Genomic DNA, 24,188 nt, shown 5'->3' on the forward strand with positions numbered 1-24,188 from the left:
AGTACATGGCATTGGGGAACGATGACGAACTGATTGTGGAACTGGATGGAAGCCAACTTAAATCATCTGTGAGCTTCAAGTACCTGGGTTCAAGTTTGCAAAGGGACGGTGGGCTGGATGCAGAAATACAGCATAGACTGAATTGCGGATGGTTCAACTGGAGAAGAATGAGTGGTGTGATCTGTGATAAGAGAGTGAACTGTAAGATGAAGGGTAAGGTGTACAGATCGGTAGTGAGACCATCTACGTTGTTTGGAACGAACACCTGGCTTGTTTCAAAGAGGCAAGAGAAGAAAATGGAAGTGGCTGAGAGGAGAATGCTAAGATGGATGTGTGGGGTCACAAGAATAGATAGAATTCGTAATGAGGAGATTAGAGGTACAGTTGGGGTGGTACCATTGGGTCGGCGAATGCAGGAGGCCAGGATGAGGTGGTTTGGACATGTACAGAGACGTAAGGAGGACTATGTGGAACGGAGGATGCTGGATTTGGATCTTGGAGGCAGGAGAGGGCGGGGAAGGTGCTGAAAGTGCAGCAAGAGACGGCTGGTCTAAGGTCTGGTCTTGGAGTGTGTAGAGCCGTCCCAGACAGTCTGCTTGTGGCCTTCAGACTTCAACGAACTTGGTCTTGAAGTGTTCAGGCGACTAGGTGTGTAAGTGTGTACGGTTTTCAGAATCAATTGCTGAAGCAATTGATCCCAAAATTTGAAAATGAATTATTTGAATAATCAGCCACTATTCTACAAAAACCTGGTCTATTCATTTGTGAGACAACATCTGGAATAAATTTGGAAATTGAAAATGAATATTTATTCTTTGATGGACCACCTAAATCATTGATTAGGCCTATCTAGCTACCCTGCTTAGGATTTTGAGTTGCTCCATTTGATTTTGTACAATAATAACTGCATTTCGTCTATTTATGTTCATATTTAGAGTACCGGTATGCTTCAGCTCTTCATAAGCATTATTCAATTCCTAGTTAAATTATTGTCTTTTTATTTGTTCGTTTAATTGTATCTCAGCCTTATTTGTTGTATCAGGTCCACGGTTATTGTAGGTCTCATTGATTCATTGGTTATTGGCTGATTTGATGTTACTCACAACTATTCAATGAAACACGTATTACAACAGAAGTTAACATCAGTAACTGTCATAATTAATTATAGGTTGAAACTTTCCATTAAAAATTAGTCAGGTAGTGAGTCAGTGGTGGCTTGTCCAAATATGCCTCAGGCTCAGGTGGTCCATTTGTAGAGTAGCTTGGAGTCTTAATTGTGCAGCTGGTGATAACTTCCATTATCAAACGTCCATATCTATTCGAGTAAGGAACATTTTACAAGACACTTTGAAAACTTTGTCCTCTTCGCAAAACTTGTGAATTTTTGAGGTTCCAGTTCTTGAATGTAATGTGAATGACATCGGATGAGCAGGCTAAAAAATGAAATACTTTTTCAAATATCATTTGAAGTTCATTTAAGTCAGATTTGTGCTCCACATGCCAACATATATTATTACAGTAGCATACATTCTCTTATAATACACTTAAACAGACAGTATTAAATCTTAAGAATTACACACATGTACAACTCTACATAGATACAAAACTTCAACAACCTAGTTCTGATGATCAATAATTTTAGTACACCGAAGAATGATTTAAATTATTGCATTAGGCTACTAATAAAATAATACAGTTAATAACAATCGATAATTTGTCTGCAAAGCTAATTCTATGTTTTCAAAAGTACATGTAAGAGATGGCTGAGTGCGATGGAGCCGAGTCCATTCCTCTCCCCCCTCACAGCTCAGCTGCGGCTGCATTCACAGCTCCTCCTCCTTGCATCCGTCTACGCAGCGCAGGAACATCATCCTCTATTCTCACCAGCAATGACATTTTCTACAAACAAAGATGATCTATTTTATAGAAATCCAGGGTTTGGTTTCTTAATTTCCATAAAATGTAAGCTGCAATTCCAAGAAAACGGCATCAAAAATCACGGAAACGATTTCCTTGAATGTATTTCAAAGCCAGGCAATATTTCTATTACTAGAAATAACTGTGATTGTTTCAGGTACACTAGTTGCACAAAATATGTCACATTAAGAGAACACCGATTCCTAAAGGTACGAATAGAACGAGTTAGTCGCGGTCGATAGTGGCATCGATGGCAACGATGTAAACATTTGGAGTAGATTATATATATATATATATATATATATATATTATATATATATATATATATATATAAAAAATATATATATATCAATAGCGAGCTACCCGTTCTGAATAGTATCCTAAGGGAATGATATGCACTATATGAAAAATTTTGAAGTATATTATATCATAGAGAAACGATAGCATAAGTAGATATCCCATGGCATAGGGTGTTTATGTCGCAACTTTTACTGTTATCTCAAGCCGATAGCCCACTTAGTTCTTTCCCGTGAAGCTTTATGACGCTGGTAGTCTCTCATATTGTGCCGTTCATACACTCTTACCCGGTCAAAACAGTAAAAATCAACAATAATCGACAGTAATCGGCTTGAGATAACAGTAAAAGTTGCGACATAAACGCCCTATACCATGGGATATCTACTTACGCTATTGTTTCTCTATGATTATATTTATCTTTGTTGAGCTCAAATAAAACACAATGACACTGTACCTGATATTTTATCATGACAAATAATATTGAACATAGTTTTTAAGAATTATATGATATTCTACTTTTGTTTCACAGTATAAGCAGAGTCAATATTTTAAATGATTACTCACTAATGACAACTACTTTTGTTTTGCATCGTCACCAAGTAATTGAAAAGAGGCTGAATTTTGAACGTCGGACATATTTCTATATGAAATTGAAATATAAAATAAAAATTAAGCAGAAGACAAATTTTATTAATTTTTTAATGCTAGGCTATTGCTACCAGTCAGTAAAATTCACATTCTATACTCACTGATTGCTACAAATCGACTGATTGTTCATATATATAGTATAGTAAACAACAAACCGTGTTGAAATCTCCTGGTGTCTTCATCCATATCCACATCATGTAACCAGGAATGCAAAGCATGGAAGACAAAGCAGTGAACCAACCGAATGCATGACTCCACCATGGATATTCATAGTCAAGGTATTTTACTGGTTGCCATTGAATCAAGTTGAAGAAAAATACTCCCTGCGAGAATTAACATCAACATTAATACAACTGAGGTGAGTGAGCATATTTTTAAATTTCAAAGTTCAATGTATCATTTTTCATGACAATAGAATTTGCTCCATGAAATGTCATCAAAGCAACAAATTTGAAAAAACGATAAATGATAAATATACAGCCGTGTATATCTCACAATCTCTATATAGGTTGATAGATTCGATATTGTCCACTGCCTCCCTACTCAGAAGGATTTGTAGTTCGTCGAGAATAATTTTAATTCACTTATAATGTATTTTTTATTACTGTTTCTATTATTTTTTAACCAATGTTATTCACTCCTCATTGCCAAGACACGTTTTACGAATAATAATGATAATAATAATCATTATTGACGAGCACCATGGTAAAAACAATTCACACGATAAACGAACATCATGATCAAGCAGGATTATAAGCTGAGAACTTTTCTCTTGCGAAGAAGGTTACTCAATCAATTCAATCTTCAACCTACCTCTGAGTACGCGTTAGATACACCTTTACAAGTTCCACCCAACGAGGGTGGAACATAGTTTGATAATTGAGCACGTGAGCTTCTAAAAGAAGCGTGAAACAATACTCTATACCTGTGGTTCTCACTTCTCAGTACGTCAGCCTATAATATTATGATGTCAGCCTATATAATATGTCAGCCTCAATAATTTCCACTGCATCTCTGGTTTCCGAGTTCGGGATTCAGATAAATTCTAGACTTTAAACTCTGAAGGCTGAAAATTTGCTTTCCGAGTCAGGGCCTTGACGTAGTCTAGGACTTAACTGGACTCTGGAGTTTAGAGAGCACGTTATTCAAATTCAAATTCAAATTCATTTATTGTTAAAAAGAAAACAAACATTAATTTACTCACACACATACATACACGAGCAAAAATAAGAATAAAATGTTCATAATACAATATTACACATACATACATGTACGTTAGACTCTGGAGTTTATAATTTCTCTTTATGAGTGAATGACTTATAAGTCCAGGACAAGAATTAGATTCTCACCTCTTTCCGAGTCAAGGATTTATAAAACAAAAAAATCAAGTCTACTAGAACTTAAAACAGTGCGATCTCATATCTTAGCTAAGGATAGGATTTAAGATTAAGTTCTTCACAAATATTATCAGTTATTGTTTTGAGTCGATGAGTAGGCTAACACTGTCATGGAACACCTAGATTATTCACATTATGATCATTCAGAAGTACCGCGAAAAAGGACGTGGCCTCTTGATCAAACAGTTGATCTTTTTCTCTACATTTTCTTGAATAGAGTTTATAAATTCATTAATTAATTTCTTCAATAGTTCAATGTCGTGCTCTTTGTTCTCAACCTCATGATATTTCATAACAATCTGCTGCGATGATTCTAGTCCTTTTTTCAATGAATATGTTTTTTAACTCTTCAATACTCATATTTTCAACCCAATATCTCACAATAGACATAATCTGAACGCATTGTTATTAATGAGGTCTTTAGAGGGGCGGCAGCGGCAAGGGGTTTGTGGAATCTTCCAGTGTGTTCCGGTCGACAGAGCTGTCGACCAATGGCAAACGCTTCCCAGAACCTTCTGGTAATCAACACAATGGAGGCAGGTGGCTTCTAGATCATTTCCGTGAGTTCAAGTCTTGGTGCAGGGAGCCGTCTACCAATGACAAGCGCGTTCCGGAACCTTCTGGTATTCAACAAACACTGTGATTGGTTGGGCGTGTTCGACAAATCCAGATCCTTCTTGATTATTCTGCTGGCCTTATATAAATGGCGTGTGTTTCACTCGGAGTTGAGTTGAGAATCTCCAGTCGAGGGTTCGCCATTTCTTATCGTGACAGAGACGTGATTAATTGATAATAGAATTTTGTAGTTGTTTATACAGTTATTATTCTTGGTGACAGTTATTCTTATACAGATATTCACATTAGTTAACGTTAATTATAAGTTTATAGTTGTTTCTTGTTTACCTCCGTGTGTTATAGTGTTATATAACACTTAACACACCTCCGTGTGTTATAATCTTATAATCTAATCATTATAATATCTAATCAGTATAAATCAGAATAAATCTAGTGTTTCATTAGAGTAGAAACCCGCAACAGTGTGTTTACAGAACGTGGAGATGAGCACGCTTTAATAAGCTGTCCCCCAATGCCAATAATTAGATGTCTCCTATTGTCAACATTGCAAAAAAAATACTGTAAATTTTCCTCATGCTTATTGCTCCAACTTCTTGACTCAACTATGTCTAGAACTATAAAAATTTGAGTTCCGAACATAAATCCATGACTCAGATAGGCGATTTAGATCCAAGAGCAGATTCAAGTCCTTGGCTCTGTATGTCCTGAACTAATCGTATAAGTCCAGTCTGTAAAATCCAGAGCTCGGAAACCGGCCCTAGAGTCTCACTGAGTCTCACTGCATTTGTTGTACATTGTAAAGTACTGCTACTTTCTTTGTCAACACTATAGCTATCCAATCTCTAGACTAATGAGCTAATTTTTACTATCCTAGCATAATACTTGAGATATGAAACAGCGAATTTCTCATTTCTCACTGCTGTTATTAGAGTTATATGTACATTTATTGACTGCACTGAAAGCTAGATTCCACTCAATAACCGCTCTGCTCTTTCACTGGACACTAATTTAATTGAACCAAGCTCTACACTAATTCAAACGTTCTCTCCTTTTGAGCCTGTGCATCCACCCTCCTTTGTCTAGCAGCTGGATAGCCTCAACGTTTTCGTGTTCGTGGTGTCACTCTTCGTCCCTCTCCGCATGCCTCTGGATCTCGTTGGACACCAAACACCAGGTGAACGTGTGTTTGATGATCGCTATGATGATCTCTATGATGATCGCTGTTCCCGACTTACCATCCACAATGTTTCTCAGCACCTTGTTTTAAAATTGTTGTATGACATTGATGTTGCTTTTTGGTGCACCCTCAAATTAGTATACCATACGTCCATACTGGCTTCAATATCTGCTTGTACAGGAGTATTTCATTTCGGATTGAAAGGATGGAGTTTAATCCGATAAGACAATAAAACTTCTTATTGGTTACTTTATTCCGAGCTCTTCTCTCTTCTTCTTGACATGAGCTTTCCAGCGAAGCTTTGCGTCCAAGGTCATACCTAGATACTTAGCATCATTAGCATATAGTACAATAATTTGATTGTTGATAGTTAATGGTATGGGCAGATCCTTTTTTTGGTGAAATAGATATGAATAGACGTTTCATTCTCCACTTTCCAGTTCGATCTTCAATTCTGTTGAAGGATCCAGAGACAACTGATACAAGTTGTTTTCTTATCTTTTCTCTTAATACAAGTTGTTTTTCTCTTATGCTATATTTTCTCTTTGATGGATCTCTGTGTTATTTCTGTCTACTGCTAATATGGTTGGATTGTATGTAAATGTTGCTGTTGTATTTTTATCAAGGCTGGAAATATTGCTAGTATAGAGTATGTAAAGAACTGGTCCTAGAACACTTACTTGAGGTTCTTCTGTTTTTATTTCCTATAGATCAATATATGAATTTTCATGCCTGACTCCAAAGTACCTCTCAGTCAGATAGGATTGTGATCCTATCTCTGTAAACTGCTTTGGTTGAACTTTTTCCTGTTCAAATAGAAGACCTTCATGGCATACTATATCGAAAGTTTATATCAAGGAAAGCTGTTGAGCAAACGTTTTTTTCTTCTAAGCACTTCTCTATTACATTACTATGCTCCTGGTCTATTGTTCAGTGCTTCACTCTGAAGCCAAATTGGTGATTTGGAATTACGAGCTCCCTCAATTATTATAGATTTCAGCTTGCATAGCACAGGTAACAATGATATTGGCCTACATGATGATACTTCTCTTTACCTGTGCTTCAGTAGCATTAAAACCTCTGTTATTCCCCAGATTCCTGGTACAGATTCTAGTCTGAAAAAGGAATTCAACATGTTTGTTGATTTCACTATTGATTTTCTTGGGAGGTGCTTGAGGATCAAGCCAGCTATAATGTCAAATCAAGTTTTTTATTATTCAGATTTCTTATTACTCTTTGAAACTCTTCAATTGCTCAATTACACCTAACTTTGTCTAATTAGAACCACATTCTAATCTTTTGATCAAATCATTGATAAACCATTTTTTGATTATTGTACAACCGCATGTATTGACCTGACGAATGAACTGAATGGTAGGATGCAGAGATTACTTAATTATGCTGTGAGATACATTCATGATGCTAGACGTGATGAGCATATAACACTCCACTTCATGCAACTGGAATGGCTAAATCTCAAAAATCGAAGGAAATATCTCCTCCTTATTCTTGTCTATAAGATTACAGAAAATTATACGATCGGAAAATAGGAAAGCATGTAGTTACATGCAAAGTAATACTTAGGATATCAACACAGTACAATATATTATTTATTTTAGGGATTCTTCATACAATAATATGAATGAGTTGAAAATATTCATAATCCATGAAAATTTCAATCTTTTAAAGAGAGGGAGTACTCATGATTTGAAAGAGCAAAGCAATACAAAATACAAAACTGTCATAAAGTTCAATATTTTCTTGTATTGATTGGATAATAGTGAGGAGGGAAGGACCAGCTTATCTTCGTTATTCATCCACTCTGTTCACATCGCTCGTCAAACCAGGTCACATCAGTACACTCTTCAGGTCACATCACCGTACATCCATCTTCAATTACTCATCTTTCATCACTACAGTCTGCAGAGAATGGAATGCTCTTCCACTCACATTGTGGTTACTTCGTCTCTTCCCCTGTTAAATTAAATTATTGCATGCACATTTGCTTGGGGTTGATGATGATTCTAGTTTGATGATGATATGGGGTTGATCAGTCCTTATAGCTCAATTCTGATTCATTAGATTCCCCTTCTTTTCATTGTGTATTTTGGATGAATAATTGCATATTTTTCACTTTCCATTCCTTTATTATCATTATTTAATAAATGCATTCAATAATAACATTACTTTGATTTATTCCAATTGAATAGTATATTTTAGTATCTATTTTTTATCCTCAAACTGAGTTTTGTTCCACCTTTAAATGTTTTTATATACATTATACATTTTACCAGATATGAATTCATCTATTTTATTTATTACTGTAGTAGTTCTTTTAGCCTTCTTTGTTCATTTTCAATGATTATTCTTTAAACAATCTATTAAATTTTGTATTTAGTCTTGCACGTATGATTATATATTTGTACGTATGACGTATATTTTTGTATTACAGTTCTATTATTATTATTTATTTTTTATATTAAGTAAACTTTGCTGTACAATGTTTTAATCTACAATGGGTCTTTCTGGACCTAGCAAAAAAAATCAATCAATCAAATCTTCTACTATTAGTTCATTTCTATCTAGTATCCAGTATTGCGAAGACAAGCTGCAAAATATTATTGGTGCCTTCTTCTACTACACTTTTTTGCTCACCCAATTTCGGTTGGTTTTCTTTTGAAACAATTAGGAAAGAAGTTGATTTATTAACTGCACTTTCATTGTTTGGATTGCGGGCTTGTGTATTTTCTGTGATTTTTGGTGGAATATTCTTTATGGTGTTCTTTCGTGAGTCTGTGATAGTTTTTGTTTTATTTTAATTCCTGATTCTTAGGCGATTCGATTGCGACACTACAGCCTCGATAGCTGGCTGTGTGTCATTTTCCGCAATGAATACGTTCCATTTTGACAGACCATCGCTGGGTTTTGAACAGTCCTTTGATGCTTACCTGGACACTTAACACCCCTAGGCTCCTTGTTACAGTATTTCTGTGTGTGGCCGACCATTTTATGCTTGGCATCGTTTGCATTAGGGTATCAGGTTTGCCTTCTTCAGTGCTTCCACTTCCTCTGGACATACACAAGTTGCGCCCAGCGGTCAAATGGGAGTGATACATGGCTCCCTCACACAAGTACACTGTTCACGTAGTGACGTCATCACTGCCAGTCCCATTATTTGTCCCGCTCTTACTCTCTCTCTGTCGAAGAGAAAACGGTATATATGCTTTTCGATAACCATCTGCTGTATAACGACCGTTCCTCCCTATTCTACTTATCCGTTCAACCTAGACCTCCTGCTAAGTTATCAAGAAATAAGACCAGCAGGCTTGCTTCGCTCGCCTGCATTTTTCATTAGATACTTTAATTCTTGATTGAATCGGCGGTTGATTTGAATTGTGTGGCATTCGGTTGAGTAATTTTCTTTTTTTATAAAAAGGAATAAAAATGGAGTGATAAAACACCATGATTAAGAAATCATGATAATTTGTGTGATAGTCTAGTTCTTTCTGTAATTTTCTAAAAAAATATGAAGGAGTGAGACAATTTTTGTTGAACAACGAACTCAATCTGTATAATCGTTCAAATTAATAATTTCTGTTGAGAATCTGATGGATTTATTTGATTGCTCTAGCCGTGTTGCTGAAGAAATTACACCTTCAGGAGTTATTAATATTTTTGTAATTTTATTTTATTTTGAGTGAGCAAACGTTCGTTCAACCAAATGTATTCGTCCAACCACCAACTTCTTATTTATAAGGTATTTGCTTGATAAGCTATCTTCAATATCCTCTTTCTTGGTAAGAATTCAAAGATTCGCTCCTTCAGTCGGGGAAAGTAATGTCGGCTGCTAGTGAGAGCGAAATGGCATCACTCATGATGACGTCACGGACGTTCACTTTGTTATGTTCAATCTGTGAGTGCCCAAACACATTCTAACAGCTGGGTGCAATTTGCAGATTCCCCCTCTTTGCAAACAAGTATATTTTTAAGATCAAAATCTTTTTTATATTCATTTCGGCGCATAATGATACCACAAACATAATCCAACGGTTCTCTCGCCTTCCACTTCAGCTCTTGTTTACTACTTCTGAAACTCTCAATCTCCGCACTTTCAGATCTTCAGTATAATTCCTGTACTACAAGAATGATGAAGCTTTTAACTAGAGCGTGCACTAGGTCGGTGGAGCGGCGCGACACGGCGCAGAGAATTTCTGACCTGAAATTAAATACATGTAATCAAATGTACCTCGTTCACTACGAGCACGGCGCGGCGCGGAGCTCGAAAAGTTTCTGGACTTTTCGGGTCGGAACGGCGTCGCGCCGCGTCGCGCCGCGCTCCTAGTTCACGGAGGTCAGGTCGGAAAATTTCCGCGCTCGGGTAACTCCGTGAGGGCTCGGCTGTTTCCTAGCTCTGCTTCTTTTGAACTTGGCCAGGCTATGTGTTTGGGCAATTTGCCTCAAGGTACCGTGCTATCTCCAATACTATTTCTGCTTTATGTAAATGATCTTTTAAAACTGGAACTAGACTGTGGTAAACTGGTGTCTTTTGCCGATGAAAATGAAAATGAAAATGAAATTTATTCTCCTTTTTCTTATAGCCTACAAACAAAAAATTACAATATTTTATCTTAGAATTAAACTGACAGCAATTGTTTATAGGCGCTGCCAGTATCATATATTATAATTACATATTTCGAATATTATATAGTTGCTATTTCAAAAAATCTAAGCAAAGTATTTTCGGCCATTGCGGTACAAATGTGCATATAATGTGCAAGAACAGCTATAAAAATTTATTTAGAAAAACAAAGCAGAAGCGCAGTGTTGAATTTTGTAATATTAAAACAATACTATAACTTAATAAGAAAAATATGAGCTAAGTGGAAATATAAATCACAAAGTACAAAAAGTTTGGGAATTTATGGAGTATAAATACATGGCATTGTACCGGTAGCTGAAACAGTGTATGATTTTCAGGATAGAATTGAAAAAAAGTTTTCTATATCTTGATATTGGAATAGCCAGTCTTTAATTATTGTTGAGAATTCTTTCCAAGTTCTAGTTCTTCTACCAGCATGTGGTATAGCGTTGAAGAGTTTTGGGCCTAGGTATACAAAAGATTTAGAAAAGAAGCTAAAATTTATTCTTGGTAGTCTTGATACCAGGTCAAGTCTTCTTCTTTCAGAAAAGCTGGGCCTGAAAAATCCATCGTTTCCACTTCGCATAAAGAAAATTCTTAAGACTTTGAAAACAAAAAGATGGCGAATTGGGAGAATACGTAATCTCTTGTATAAAGGAAACGAATTCTCTCTTCGATTTTTGAATAGTATTAGTCTGATGAAATGTTTTTGCAATTTGTGTAGTGGACTAAAGTGCACTTTTGCAGCTCCACCCCAACATACAATGCCGTATTCTAATTTTGAATTTATTGAGGCATAATATACTGTGCGTAGTGTGTTTGTATCACACAGCTCTCTCAAGTGATAGAATTTACAAAGATAGGTATTGATACTTTTCTTGAGATTAGATATATGTGTTTTCCAATTTAAGGCTGAATCAATAAAAATACCAAGGTATTTAATCTCTTCGACCTGCTCTATAGGAGGACATTGGCATAATAAGTCATATGTGCAGCTATTTAGATGGAAAATAATAGGTTGATTGTGAATTTTTGGTGCGCGCAAAGAGAAATTAATAAATTTGGTTTTTTCGACATTGATTGCTAATCTATTTCTAAGATACCATTGTTGAAGAAATTTACAGTCATGGTTTACTCTATTGTACAGTTCCTCCCATGATTTCCCTGAACTAACTAATACCGTGTCATCTGCATAACAAAATATTTTTCCATTTAAATTGGCATCACATAGGTCGTTTACAAAAATTATAAAGAGAATAGCTGAAAGAACTGATCCCTGTGGAAGTCCTGAAGTTACTGTTGAAAAAGAACTACAGGTATTATTAATTTTTGTACATTGAACTCTATCATTTAAAAAAGATTTAAACCATTGTAGGGCCACGCCCCTTACCCCTGTAGATTCTAACTCATTTAATAGAAGACCATGCTCAACCGTATCAAAAGCTTTTTTTACGTCTAAAAATAAAGCATTTACATTCAACCCATCGTTTACATTATTATATATAATTCTCATAAAGTCGACTAGTGCACGCTCAGTATCAAAACCTTCACGGAAGCCGTATTGGTTTTTACTAAAAAATTCATATCTATTCAGGAATTTCAATAATCTTGTTTTCATCAGTTTCTCTAATATTTTAGAAAAGATGGAGAGCAGCGCTATGGGTCTATAATTATTCAATAGTAATTTATCTCCACCTTTGAAAACTGGTACCACCACTGCTCTTTTCAATACTTGTGGGAATACTCCTTGCGACAAACTAGCATTACACAGGTAACATAAAATAGGCAGTATAATGTGTTTCAAAATATCGCTTGTGAGTGAGTCATATCCTGTCGATCTTTTTGAGGGCATTAATCTAATCAGTTGGAGAATTTCTTCTTCCGTAGCAGGGTGTAAGAAGATAGAATTTTCAGAGATATTGTATTTAAAAACCCTATTGTAATCTTCTGGTGAGAATTGATGATTCGGGTTTATATTCCTAGGTAGGTCATCCCTGACATTATTGGGAACACTTATAAAATATTCATTAAACTCCTTGGCAATAGTCGGTGAATCAGTAACAACAGTATTGTTATTCATTGTATAGATACTTTCAAAAGTTTTATTCTTTCTTTTTCTACCTGTTATATCATTGATTATTCCCCACTGAGCAGCTTTGTTATTATGATTTTTCTCAAATAATTGACTGTAGTAGTTTATCTTTGTAGTTTTTATGTCGTCAGCTAACTTGAGTTTAAAGGCGTTAAAATAATTTTTTAGTTGCAAATCGAAAGGACGATTTTTAACTTTGTGGTATAGTTTATTTCTTTTTAGCAATCGCCTATGAATATTACTCGTTATCCAAGGACTAATATTTTTTGCTCTAGTTAAAGAATTGACATGCGTAGTGACCACAGAACCACTCCTACATTCCTCTATGATTTTTAAGAATTCATTCCAAGCACTATCAACACTTGGTGCATTGTAAACTATTGACCAGCCACAAATATTTAATTTATCATTGAATTTCATAAAGCATATTTTTTCATTTACCACTAACTGATCTCCATTTCTATCTTGCTGAGTACTATCTCTTATCTTTGATTTTTTAAACATGACGCCTAAAGTGCTGTGATCAGTAATGTCGGTTGTGAACAATGCACTTTGATACTCTAAAAGTGGACTGGATCTTACAAAGAGGTGATCAAGGCATGTTAACGATGCAGGTCTAGTTATTTCTCTTATACAACATGTATAACCCAATGAAGCTAGCAGATTCAAGTAATCATTTACATCATCGTTATCAACGAGAGTGTTCAGGTTTATATCTCCACAGAAAACTGAATTAATGCTGGAATGTTGTTCAAGCCAACTCTTGAGTTCATTTATGAATATACTTGGTGTGCTATTATGGTGCCGATAAGCGGCAAGAAGAACTATACAAAAATTTTCAAATTTAAAATTGAAATGACACAGCTATAATTTTTTCGCAAAAAAACTGGGAAGATGCTTTCAGGGTTGCTGAAGGTGAAATGTCTAAAATTCAAAAATGGCTTGAACTAAATACATTGAGCTAGAATGTACAGAAAACTAAATATATTTCATTTTCAGCAAATGCAGCTGGAAAGCCTGATAGAAACTTAAAAATAAGACTTCACTTAAAGTGCACAAACAAGGACCTCTGCAGTTGTCCAAGTATTGTAAATGTATGTAATTTAAAGTATTTAGGAATAATTATTGATGAATGCTTGAAGTGGCAGCCCCATACTGCTTTTATAACTAAAAAACTCAAATAAATTTCATATAAATTTCACCAAATAAATAAAATATTAGAACTGAAAGATTTAAAAACCGTGTATTTTGCATTGGTGCAATCCATTTTGGAATATGGGATAGTAATCTGGGGTGGAGCTTTTGACACTCATGTGAATAATTTATTCATCACCCTAAAATATATTATTAAAACAATATTAAATAAACATAGACTTTATTCAACTAATCTATTATTTCACGAATTCAACGTTTTGACTTTGAGACAACTCTACTTGAAAAATTTAACAAAATATATTATTAAGTATAAAGACAATTTTTTTATGATAAATGAATCTCATTACAATTTTAGACCAAATACTATCAATAAATACGAAGTTTATTATGCAAAATTTACACTAGTTAAGAGACAGTTGATATATTTAAGCAGCAAGTTTATAAATATATTACCTTTTAATTTAACACATATAACTAGACATACCAGAAATGATATAAAAATTGGATAAATGCCTTCCGGAGATCAAGGAAAACCGCCGAGACCCTGTTTTTTTGCTCCCAGTTCTCTGTAATTAAGTGGATGAAATTTGCTATAGCTGTATCTGCTGATTTATCTTCCCTGAATCCATGTTGATATTGGTGAATCTTTTTAGTTCTTTCAAGAAAGTTTAATATTTGTAGGTATATAGCTTTTTCTAAGTATTTAGATGGCGTTTGCAGATTTGATATCGGTCGGTAGTTCTCAATGACAGTTTTACAGTTCTTCTTATGTTTTGGATGGACAAGTGATATCTCCATGCTGTCGGGCACTATTGGTTCTCTTATTGAGAAGTTAATTATTTGTAGGATTGGGTAGGCAATTTCCTTTCGACAATGGTACAGCAGTTACCTTGAGATTCCATCTATACCTGCTGAGTACTTGTGTTTTGTTTTTGCGAAAATTTCAAGCATGTCCTTCTCTGTCACTCTCTTGTATGCCTCCAGCAATTCCTCATCATTCTGTTCCAATTCACAATTAGCAGTGCTTGATGTCTGACGGTCTGTCTGCTCTATATTCAAGGGATAATTATTGAAGACTTCCAATAGGTTGTGGGGATTTTTTTCTAAATTGCAATTTATCCTCAGACATACTCCCTCGTCCTCATCATCATTCTTCCTCTTCTTTCTCTCTTCATTTATCACCCGCCATGTCTCCTTTGTCTGGTTAGTTGACCGCTTTATTAACTCTGCTATATGTCTTTTCCTTCCATTTTTGACTTCACAATTTCTTCAGATAGGAATATTTATCCTTGAGATCCTGCTCTCCAGTCAGCATGTATATGGTTTCAGCATCAAGAAGCCTCTGTCTCAACTTTTCAATTGTTTCTGTTATTTTGAATTGGTTTTTTCTCAGGGTGCAAAGTTTTTTATCTTTAAACAGGCAGATGCAATTCAGATGATACTGCATTGTTTTGATAAAAACATTGTACTTATCATTCACAGATCTTGTATTTGTCAGTTCACTCCAACTCTCTCTTCGCAGACGTAGTCTAATTAGTTACATATTTTGAGTGTTCAGTTGTCTTATCTTTATCATATGAGGCGTCTGGAGATTCACGGCTGTGTCCAAAATGCATCATAATCCTTTGTGATCTGATATTTCATTATCTATAATCCTGACTGTAGGCCTGTTCATGCTTGTAATGCAGTAATCTATGCTAGTTTCTGTGTCTATAGTTTTTCGAGTTGGTGGAAGCTGTACAATATCTAAACTATACTGTGCCAAGATTTTCTTTAGTTTTCTCAAATTTGGAGAATCTTTTAGATAGTTTATATTTAAATCCCCCATTATTGCAATATTCTCGTTTTTTGTCATAATGCTAGTCAAAAACTTGTCCATATATATATTCTAAAAATTCCAGGGTTTCCCCGATGTCAGTCTGTAGATGCATACTATTGTAAGCCCTTGAGATTTGGTTTTAAATTTCAGTGCAGCTATTTCACATGTCAATTCCATGGAAGATGATTCTGTGTCTATTATTTCAAGGTTGAAGTCCATCATGTTGCGTGAGTATATAGCTGTGCCACCCCAGATATGTTGCCTCCTTGAGAATTCTGATTGTAAAGTGTAACCTGGTATATTAGTAGTTTCCAATTTATTCTTGTTGAGTCCGTGTTCTGCTATCAATAGGAAGTGAGGTCTTATTTTGTCCAATTCAATTACCAGCTGATCTATTTTTTTCTGAAGGCCTCTTTGTATGTTTAGGAGAAACATCTTCAACTTTCTGTTTTCTGGTTCGTTTGGGTTTCTGTTTGTGCTCAATGCCTGTTATTTGTTTAATACTTTCGATGTGTAAGGCTGTTTGCAGGAGTTGAGAAGTTTTTTGGAATGTTGCTCTCTGTTCTAAGGTTTTGTTTTAATTTGAAATTAAAAATTACTCTTCAAATATTAACTTACTCTGTCGCTTCAACATCTTAAATATGCTTATATGAATCCCAATAAATTATACATTATTTCGATACAGAGTTTCAAAAGAAAATGAATTGCAGGAGCCGCACATTGATATATCAAGCCATATCATTTTGTAGATGGAAAATTTGTAAATTATGCACTATAATGGATTATAACTCGCTCAAGAACTGTTGTGTTGTAATCTTTGAGAACCGCAACTTTCAATGATACAGAGTTGATGAAAATTCTGAAAAAAGATGAATACTTCTCTTACAAAAGGATAATTTAACATTAGGTTTTATTGGGGATCCTATTTGAAACGAAAAATCTCTCTTCAAATATTAACTTACTCTGTCACTTCAACATCTTAAATAATTATGCTTATATGAATACAAATTCATTATACATTTTTTCGATACATAGTTTCAAAAGAAAATAAATGACAGAAACCGCACATTGATATTATGAAGCCACATCATTTTTTAGATGTAAAAGTTGTGAATATGTTGTACATTAACCAGCTGAAATCATGTGTCAGAGCAAGTGATAGCTCTTAAATTGCCTCAGCTGATGTTATGAATGAATAAAACTGTAGTATAATTTATTGCATGCAATAAATTCTTCAGATGACTAAATGATAAATTCATAAATTTTTTTTCTTATAAACTCTCAATGTTAATGTTAAAGTACTTTGCCGCACTCTAAATTTGCAACATAACAACACAAAATAGTTAACACGCTTTATGATGGTAGAGTGCGGCAAAGTAAAAGAAATGTTAGTAAACCTGAATATGTTGCTGGCTGGAATTTTTTGTAAAACAGCTGATTATTACCGCGAGATATTGGATAATGAACAGTAAATAAACAAGAAGTTCTAATAGTATTCAATATCAGTATTTTATTTCTATTCAAGTTATCATGAACGATTTTTTATGTGTGAGACGATTTTTATGTGCCTATATTTTTAACTGGAATACATTGGAAACATTTATCGACCATTTTTATGATCAAGGAATCAAGTATTTTTATATCTTTATTTACTTTTGTGGTTAGGTTACTCGTGTTAGTGATACTAAAGCTGTGATTGTTATATTTTCAAAACAATAATGTATCCATTACGTTTGAAACATAAATATTTACACTTCAAAAAAAGTTATTCAGTTCTTCAACTCCCCGTAAAATCTCTACTCACATTTTCGTAGAACAACTTCAATGAATGCCGTTGATGAATTAGAAACAAAATACAGAATAGATGTTATTGAATACCGTAAACAAAAACACTGGATTCACAATATACTGTTTACTCGACAGTGACTTGAATGATTGAAGTTCAGCATTTCAGGTAAATGTAATGTCTATATAATATAATTTAATCACGTTTTAAATAATGCAGTAAAACCTTAATTATACGTTTCATGCGGCTACTGGTCGCTTGGCCAGAAAAGCAGAAAGGCCAAATCGACACGTTTACTAATGTATTTACAAGAAAAAACAAGCTGAAACTATATTTTCACACTAATTGTGTATAATATATCATTCAGACTCAAACTTGAGGATATTTGGAACTGGAATAAATAGTAGGCCTACACATGAAAATTTCATAGAATGGTCAGGTTAGACTTGAGTCTGTCCTGAGGACTGATCAGTAGCCTAGTCCTTACTTAATCAGTCCTGGGCATATTAGCTTATTTATTTATTTACATTAATAGAAAAATTGAAACATAAGCTTACAGCTTTGATCGCATAGACAAATTAATCAATAAAACAAATTAATGGGCACCGTATAAGTATAAGCAGAGTTTTGCTGCAAAACTTTTGTGTTTTTGGATAGGAGAATATTAAACTGTTAGTCACAGGTGAAGTATAACGTTTGTGAGGCTCATTGATGGCTCAAAAACATATCCCGACAAGTGATATGGCCATTTCTCCACTTGCTGATGACTTCTTGTAGATAAAGTATTATTATAATTGAATCTCATAAAACTTTATAATGTTCATTCTATTGTCATTTAAACTGAATTTGGAACAATTATGTTGTGGAATGGTTGCAATATTTATTATCAGCATTAAAAATACTAAAGATTTACACAAACAAACATTTCATTTGGTATAGGACATGTTCACCGTCTATTACTGACTTTTCACTTTCTATGGTAACTGTAGGAAAAATTTAATGTGCAATACGTGCTCAAAGTTTCTTTGCTGCACTCAAGAAACCATCATTCCGCACTCGCCTACGGCTCGTGCGTGAACGTTTCTTTCAGTGCAGCAAAGTGGCACTTTGCGCACTAGTTGCACAAATAACTATTCCAAGTTACTTTGGACTCAGGTTTCAATGAATTTCAATCAAATTGCATTTCTCAAACATTTGTGCTTCGATTCTAACTCACTTTTTACAAATTTGAGTTGTGCTCCAAGTTCTTCACATAAAATTGACTCACTATTGCATCATTTTGAACTGTGACTTTGCTGTGTCATAGCTGGTTACCACATAAAGGGTCACATTGTTGCCGCTATTCGTCCCTTGGAACGACTTCATCATCTTGGATCCTCACTCAACTCCATGTTTCTCTTGGTTCGTGAGAGCATTTGCTCCTCCAGTGGTCCTGCCACTGCTGCAGTTTCCCATCGACATGTCCTGGCCCGGTCATGTCCTATCTCTTGGCACTTTGAAGCTGCTAACTTTACATTGAGCTGAGTATTTTGTATTGAGTTTACTTTTTTCTTTTTACATACATGTATTGCCTACTGTTTTTGATTTTCAAAATAGTTAACCTAAAAATCAGATTTTATTGACCATTTATTCAAAGGTCAACTACATTGTGTCACTTTGAAATTTAGCGACTTTTCTCTCATTGCCATTCACTGGTTTAAACTTGAATTCTCATGTATTTTGTACACCAAATTTGTGTGAATCTATTCGATTATCTTTTATTCTAGTAAAAGCTATTACAATTTGACTTATGATTACAATCATCAGCTTCAATTATTTATTTATTTATTTATTTATTTATTTCATTAAAATAATACATTGAAAGGAGAGAAAAAACAGACGTTGGTCCAAAACTTCTTCTACTCCAATTTTGATTAAAATGTCCAAATTCAGGTTAGGTTTCTTTTCACACACTTTTCACTTAATACAATTTTCACTCAGAAACAGCATAATAGAGAATTTTGAATTTAGAAGTTTTACAGAAGAAATAAATACAGAAAATCCATTAAAATAATCATTCTAAAACTTGATCATTGTGATACAAGTTATTCTAACTGGTTATCGGCAAAATTGTAATACTTTTATCAAGCATTTGAATGTAAATAAATAGCCATTTCGAATTTTGTTCTTAGTTCCATTCTCTTGTTTGGATTTGTAAGAATCTTTTCATCATGAACGTTAACATTTAGTATTTTCAAGCCTTTTTTTCTTTCTGGTTAATCAATCCAATTATACCAGCCTCAATAAATTTGTTCTTAAGTCTATTCTCCAATCTGGATTCACAAGAATCTTTGTAATTTTTTGCTAATCTTTAGTATCTTGGAGTTATACATTTTTCATTTTGATAATTCTTCAAATAATTATCAACCTCAATATTCAAATATTACATATTATTCAATTTTGAAGATTATTTCAAGTTTTACTATTAGATGTGATTCAATTTTATTTTCATCAACTGCACTATAGGCTAAGTCATTTTCAAGATTGTATTATCAGTATTGTATTTCTCGTTAAAATTGCATTCCTGTAACATCACTTATATCAAATTTTATTGGAAGATTTTCACACTCAATTTTTTTCTAATATTTTCTAATACTATAGTTCTTATCTATTTTATTTGGAATTTTGCTTACTTTCAACTACATCTCAGAAGTATTAAGAAATTTTAGCATCACATTGATATAGTGATTGCCCACATTTGAAACATCACAAGTATTTATTAAAATTGAATATCATCAATTGGATTATTATTGTCAATCATTCTTGACCCAGTATATGTTTACTTGCACTTCTGGAACTTTTGTATGTTCAAATTTTATTTTGCACCAATCTTTGATTTATCGAAATACATACTTATATGATTAAAAACCTATTGTTCTCATTTGGTATTGACCTTTCCTATTATTCATATATTAATTAATTTCCCCTAAGCTATCTAGTAGCTACCAGTAACTCCAATGATCATTTTGCATTTAACTTCTGATCAATTTTGGATGTACAACAATCATTTAAAACTCTATGTGTGATTGGGTTAGATTCAGAAATAACACTCTTAGTTGTTTCATTAATTTATTACCAGAGTCCACTGCTCTTTTCATCCAGATCAATTCATACAGACTCGTTTGTGAGTTCTGGCGATAAAGAACTATGCTTCCTTTCCTTGGTGGCTCACTTACTACGAGTTCTTATCCATTCAGTTTCTTTAGCCAATCCTTCTTAATTTGTCGAGTAGTTATTGGCTGCTGAGCTGATAGGCTCCTCGTGATACGCATACCTTGTTTCCTCTCTGAAAACACTGCATCAACTGAGTCTGATCGTTAACTTGGCAACCGCGCTTTTTTCTATGACTCTAATCATCACTGTTATTGGCTGATCTGGATCTCATCTCTCTTCATTTCCCTGCTCCGCATATCCCACCAAGTCGGAGGTTGTTCTCAATACTGTACTAACGCAATTATTATAAACTATACGGAGTTCTAACGCAATACTGTAATACTTCTCATTTACAATGCAAATGACATCAATGTAGTATCATTGGTAGATAAAATAATAAGGTAGTCCTTGTGCTATTTTCTTCCAAATTTGTAGGTGACAAAGTCCAAGATAAGGTTAAAATTTCACATGTACAATTTTTATGAAATTTGAGTCCAAAATAAACAAGAAAACTATACATTTTGAATTGATAAATTGATTAGAAATATTCATTCCACTCAATTACCACTTGCAACGAATAATATTGAGTTATTATGAAAATTTGGAATAATTATTTTTTCCAACTTGAAATCATTATTTGATGTAATGATAACTTGTAAGCTATTTACAAGTTGGTTTTGAAATTGTGAGTTATAAATCTCTCTGAAAAATACCCAAATTCATTCGAGTACTGGAGTGTGGAAGTATTGAAGTGTGGGCAACTTAGAATTTGCTTCATTCCACTCAATGTCCTATCTATTTACAAATAGCATACTCTTCTGGAATCAACTGGCTTTAAAGCTTACAACGCTCTCCGATTTGGAAATACGGAATACAATCTTCGATGACGTGACTCTCAAGTCTCAACTAAGGTGATTGAATTTATTATAGTTACAATTTTTCAACAGTCGAAAGTGACACTGATGAGTAGTAGTGTAATTATATTCATTCATTTCAAATTTCAAACATCTTTCATTGAAACAATTTGCCATTTTTCATTCTCTTATATTGTTCGAAATTGTGAATTTGATGATTGTGAGTAATTTTAGCTCCTTAGGCCTAATGTCTCACTGACTGTTCTATGAACAGTTATTATTTCCCTCCTTCATATCTGATATTTAGAATTTTATTCTGACAAGGAATAGCAGGAAAATACAATGAATTGATTAAGTATTATTTTTATGAGACTTACTAAGCAGATGACAGGTGTAGTGAAGACCCAGCATACTTTCCATCCAGCCCATGGGTAATATCCAATCATCTCTTTTATCCCATCATAGAATCTGTTGACTCCAAAAGCCCAGGATACAGCAATGCACTCGAAAAATATCAGGAATAACAAGCAGAAACCACTCACAGCGTAAGAATCCAGTATTTGGAACACATACATTCCGCCCTGTAAAGTTAAACGAAAATTAACTCAAAGTAAATTATCATTCAATATGTATTTTCAATGCGAAAATAAAATTTCAATATTAAAAAACTATCTATCATTTCTATTCTTTTCAGTAATCCACTTAATTGGTATCCTTTCCTCATTTATTGAACAATACTTTAGGGTACATTGAAGAGAAAAGATCAGGCATAAACTCGAAATTTCTTCTTTTTCTTAATTTAGTTGAATAAATATCATTCAAACCAGATGAAACTATGTAAGATTTTAATTCAGTGTAGAATTTGATAACTAGATACTCTTGAATCAATCAATCATCTATGAATATTTATATTCAATAATGTTATAGTATCAACTATGAATCTCTTGACTTCACACTAGTGAGATTAATTTAAGAATCGTCAATCCTGCTGCATCAATGAAGGGAATTTATGATATTCAAAACTATCAAAAATTGTTAAAAAAATCATATCAGTAGCGCTATTTTACCAAACTGTTAGGGGAGGGCAAACACCAGGGGGTATGAGGGGTTATGAAGTACCTACTAAGGGTCCGAGTTTTTTCCCCCAAGAATATTACGTCCAAAGATGTAGTTATATGCTTCATTATTCCTGTTGTCCTTGATGCTTCAATACAAAAATATGATTAATCATTAACAAGAGTAGTTTATTAATTTATCATTGAATATTCATCGTAAATAAACAAAGCGGCCCAAAAATGAGGTATACAGTTATACAGAGTTGGTGAGAATTAGGAAACAGCTAAACTGATTGTCCGATTGTGTCTTCTTCTGCTTCCACTGTAGTACGTTGCAACTTGCTAATTTCTCTAATAACTCACTGGTTTTACCCTAATTATTGTACACACTCTATCTAAGCTTCAGTAATAATTTCTTGGCTATTAAGCTAGAATGTTCATACTGTGGAAGAAATTATACTACTGCTGATCTAATTTAATTAATGAAAGTATCGGATTTCAATGTTTCACATAGATAGGCCCCCATTTTCATTATCAATTTTTCCGATCTTTTCAGAAGGGGAGGCTGCCACCTATAAATGGCATCTCTGAATGGAACTATTATGGGAAATAATTAATTTGTGACTGATATCATATTGAACACAAACACAAATGAAACAACTTGGGAAATCATTAGTCTATTGTCTCGACTAGAATACAATGCAGAATATTTTTTATATTATTCCTTTCGAATAATTGCAATTTACCTTTGAAATAATCTAGTAATCATATCTTAATAGTTATATTACCTTCGATATACATGTGAAACCAGCTAGATACGATAAGATGCATACTATTCCTATGAAAACCTCCTTACGTCTTCTCAGTAAATGTGGGTATTCATCCACCATAGCTGTTATGAAGCCCTCCATTGTACAAAACTGTAAAAACGAGTAATAATCGAGCACAGATCAATATTGATTGTTAATGAAAATCTAGAAAGGAAATAATCAACCAGCACAATGGAATAACGTAATGTGTTTCTTTCATATGAATCAGTATTCATAATAATATGTTCATCTACGACCATGTTATAATTTGAACATTACAACATCACAATCAATCCCATAAGAGCTACCTTTTCGTAATGGATTTTCAAAAGTATAATATTCAAATCATGCAACTGTTTCTACATTACAGTACGACGTCATAATGCAAGATTTCCCAGGAACAGTGTCGAAGAACTGATTGCTGAACTAGAATTAGCTGATCGGATCAATAATATAATCTTTTCAGTTCTAAGCTACAAGTCAGTAATATCTTCATCTAAATCTACTTCAATCTATTCTCATCTCTATAATATATGATAATCTATCATGTTTGATGACAATTGATCTTTATAATCTATAATAAGCTATCAAGTTTAAGAAGAAAATGATATCACTTAGGAGGCCTTAGGCCTCAGGCCTTACTATATGAACGGGATTTTTCAGCGAACTGATACTCTGTTTCAGTGAGTTGATACTCTATAATGAGCTACAGCAATCGCAAAGTAGTATACAGTTATCATGTTTAGGTGTCTTGGATACAATTAACAGTTTATTC

The 24,188-nt window shown here is 34.0% G+C and overlaps 2 protein-coding genes across 2 annotated transcripts in view; one reads left to right on the forward strand and one right to left on the reverse strand.

The window, feature by feature from the left end:
* Nucleotides 1-5: 5 nt before the first annotated feature.
* On the forward strand, nt 6-527 carry LOC111056513. The gene has a single exon (XM_022343891.2). The coding sequence runs from the start codon at nt 6-8 to the stop codon at nt 525-527; it is 522 nt and encodes a 173-aa protein (XP_022199583.2).
* A 922-nt stretch (nt 528-1,449) lies between these two features.
* Nucleotides 1,450-24,188, reverse strand: part of LOC111049205 (sodium- and chloride-dependent GABA transporter 1) — a 168,510-nt gene continuing 145,771 nt past the window's right edge. Inside the window, exons 10-13 of the mRNA XM_039443210.1 lie at nt 23,393-23,524; nt 21,927-22,130; nt 3,018-3,185; nt 1,450-1,899 (exon numbers count right to left, since the gene is read on the reverse strand). Of these exons, the coding sequence (XP_039299144.1) occupies nt 1,801-1,899; nt 3,018-3,185; nt 21,927-22,130; nt 23,393-23,524 (603 nt within the window). The 3' untranslated portion in view covers nt 1,450-1,800. The remainder of the gene's footprint in view (nt 1,900-3,017; nt 3,186-21,926; nt 22,131-23,392; nt 23,525-24,188) is intronic.

Source organism: Nilaparvata lugens, chromosome X (genome assembly GCF_014356525.2).
Source record: "Nilaparvata lugens isolate BPH chromosome X, ASM1435652v1, whole genome shotgun sequence".
Taxonomy (NCBI): domain Eukaryota; kingdom Metazoa; phylum Arthropoda; class Insecta; order Hemiptera; family Delphacidae; genus Nilaparvata; species Nilaparvata lugens.

Coding starts and splice junctions, on each gene's coding strand:
- LOC111056513 (XM_022343891.2), top strand. CDS start 6: ATGGCATTGGGGAACGATGACGAACTGATTGTGGAACTGGATGGAAGC.